Source organism: Aphidius gifuensis, linkage group LG4 (genome assembly GCF_014905175.1).
Source record: "Aphidius gifuensis isolate YNYX2018 linkage group LG4, ASM1490517v1, whole genome shotgun sequence".
NCBI classification, from domain to species: Eukaryota; Metazoa; Arthropoda; class Insecta; order Hymenoptera; family Braconidae; genus Aphidius; species Aphidius gifuensis.
In genome coordinates this window covers 23,283,987-23,286,644 of record NC_057791.1, presented here as the reverse complement: position 1 = coordinate 23,286,644, position 2,658 = coordinate 23,283,987, and the positions used below count along the sequence as shown (strand labels likewise).

Sequence of the window (2,658 nt, the reverse complement as noted above, 5' to 3'; positions counted from 1 at the left end):
AATGGATTGAAGAAGACATTTCTTATTTGAGAGGGGACGAGACACATTCCACTTGGCTAAACAAGACAAGTGATTATTAAGGTTCAGATGACAGGGAGAATCCTTGGATTCTCACTTCTTGCTCATTCCCGTTTCATCTTTATAATTCAAAATAAATCACAAGTTATCGGTTACTTGGGTTTTACTTGTCTGTTATTTTTTCATTTTTTTTTTTTCCATCATTTAATAATAAACTCAGATCCGGATTTTATTCAAGTTCTGATGCATGAATGTCATTCAAAAAAAAAAGGCAATTCCAAACAAGATATATATCTCAAAAAAATATAAATAAAAAAATTATTTGAAAATTGATATTATCAATTTTTTAGATTAAATCTAAAATATTATAAAATTATTTAAATAATTTTCAATTTTTTTTTTTCAGTAGTAATAAAGTAAAGTAACAAGTGCATGAAAAAAAAAAAACAACAACCAAAGTAAATAAATAAATAAAAAATTAAATAAAGCAAAAAAAAAAAAATAAAAATGATTATGGGCGTGTCTGCTGCCGCGGTGCCTACAAAGAATTCTCATATACTTGATCAATATATAGTGCAAAAGTGGGGATTTTGTGTCAGGGCATAAGACCAACAATTTCTCCCACTATACCACTTGCAAGGCCCAACCTCCCCACCACATCAACCGGCAAGTGAAGTTTACAGCGTGGTCCAGCTACAAGATATCCCAAGACATCGTCAGTTTACGCAACGACTCACTTGAATCAACAGATCAAAAACAAGCCAAGTTGCAACCCTTGTAATACATAAATATTACTTGATAAAAATAAATTTAAACTTGAATATAATTAATATCAAAATTAAATATATATCAGTCTATTTAAATTAAAGTGTGTGAACAACAGCAAATTAAAAAACAATATTTATTTAATTATAAATAAAAATTAAAAAAACGTGAATAAAATTTAATAATTTAATTATTAAAAATGACGAGTTATACGTGTTTTCAACAACAATACGATCTTATTGATTCTGAAGGCTATGGTTCAGCAAGTAGTCCAGAATCAAATCCAAGAAATTATTGGCAAGGACAAGAAATATATCCACAACCACCAAGATCAAGAGGTAGTTGTTGTGGAAGTATTAGTTCAATTGACAGTCAAAATCATCAAGAGTATCCTGGTACAACAACAACACCAACAATAAATAAAATACCATCATCAACAGTATTATCAACAGCAACAACAACAACAACAACAAATACAATGTTTCCTGGTGTTGGTGGTAGTTTTAATTTTGCTGAATTTTACGAGGGTTATAATCGTGAAGCAGCAAAGTGTCATGAAATACCAGATGATAAATTAAATATACGTAGTGATTATGATAATTATGATGTTAATTTTATTAGTAATAATAATAATAATAATAATAAAACATATGGACATTATAATCAAAAAAATATAAATAATAGTAATCAAAATCATAATCAAATAAATGATGATTATATGATGAAACAAAGTGGTATTGTTTATCAAGAAACACCAATTAAAATGTTGAATAATCAAAGTGGATTTATCAACAAAACTGATGGATTATTTGTTGATGATACATATGATAATCAAAGAATTAATTATGACAGAACAAGATGTAATAATGAAACAACAATAACAACAGCATTATCAACATCAGCATCAACATCATCATCATCAACAACAACAACTTCATCATCAATAACAAATTATAATACTGAGGATGATGATACAATGATGACTGATCAATATGAACAATATATTATAAAAAATAATAGCAAAGATAACAATTGTAGTAATCATAAAATTAAAAGTGTAACACCTGGTATTGAAGTTATGAGAAAAAGAAGACTTGCTGCAAATGCACGTGAAAGAAGACGTATGAATAGTTTAAATGATGCATTTGATAAATTACGTGATGTTGTACCAAGTCTTGGTAATGATAGAAAATTAAGTAAATTTGAAACACTTCAAATGGCACAAACTTATATCTCTGCACTTTATGAATTATTACAACGAGAGTGATAATAATCATTCAATTTTTTTTTTTATCAAATTTATATTTAATAATGATTCAATTGTTTTTTTATTTTTTAATTGACTAAATTTATTGTGATGATTCATTTGACTTGATTGTTAGACTGACGTATAATATCCATTTATGTAAATAATAAAATTAATTTTTTTCTAAAAAAAATATTAATTTGTAAATAATAGAATATTGATAGCAAATTTTGTAAATATTAAATGTTTATATTTTTAGATGATAAGAAAAATTTAAAATTAATTTAAATAGAAAAATTGTATTTGCCATAAGAAATTATTTTTTTTTTTTTACTTTTTTTTTAAATGGAAATTTCTATTTGGAAATTTTTTTTTTTTTTTTCTTTATTGTTATTTTATTTTTATATATAAATTGAAATTTAAAATAAAAAATTATAATTTAAAATTTAATAAAAAATATGTGTTTTATTTTTTTCAACATTTACTTTGCAGTCAATCACAATTAAAAATAATTTTGTGTTGAAAAATTGAATGTGTGAATGTACAGAGTGATGGAGCAAGATGAAAAAAAAAAAGAGCAAAAATTTCTAACTGACGGAATGATAGATGATACAGTAAAATAACATATT

At 25.0% G+C, this 2,658-nt stretch overlaps 1 protein-coding gene across 1 annotated transcript; it reads left to right on the top strand.

Moving 5' to 3' along the window:
- The first annotated feature begins 960 nt into the window (after positions 1-960).
- Positions 961-2,166, top strand: LOC122855813 (putative uncharacterized protein DDB_G0282133). The gene has a single exon (XM_044157447.1). It carries the CDS (start codon positions 983-985, stop codon positions 2,048-2,050), a length of 1,068 nt encoding a protein of 355 aa, XP_044013382.1. The 5' UTR covers positions 961-982; the 3' UTR covers positions 2,051-2,166.
- Positions 2,167-2,658: the final 492 nt, after the last annotated feature.

Coding starts and splice junctions, on each gene's coding strand:
- LOC122855813 (XM_044157447.1), top strand. CDS start 983: ATGACGAGTTATACGTGTTTTCAACAACAATACGATCTTATTGATTCT.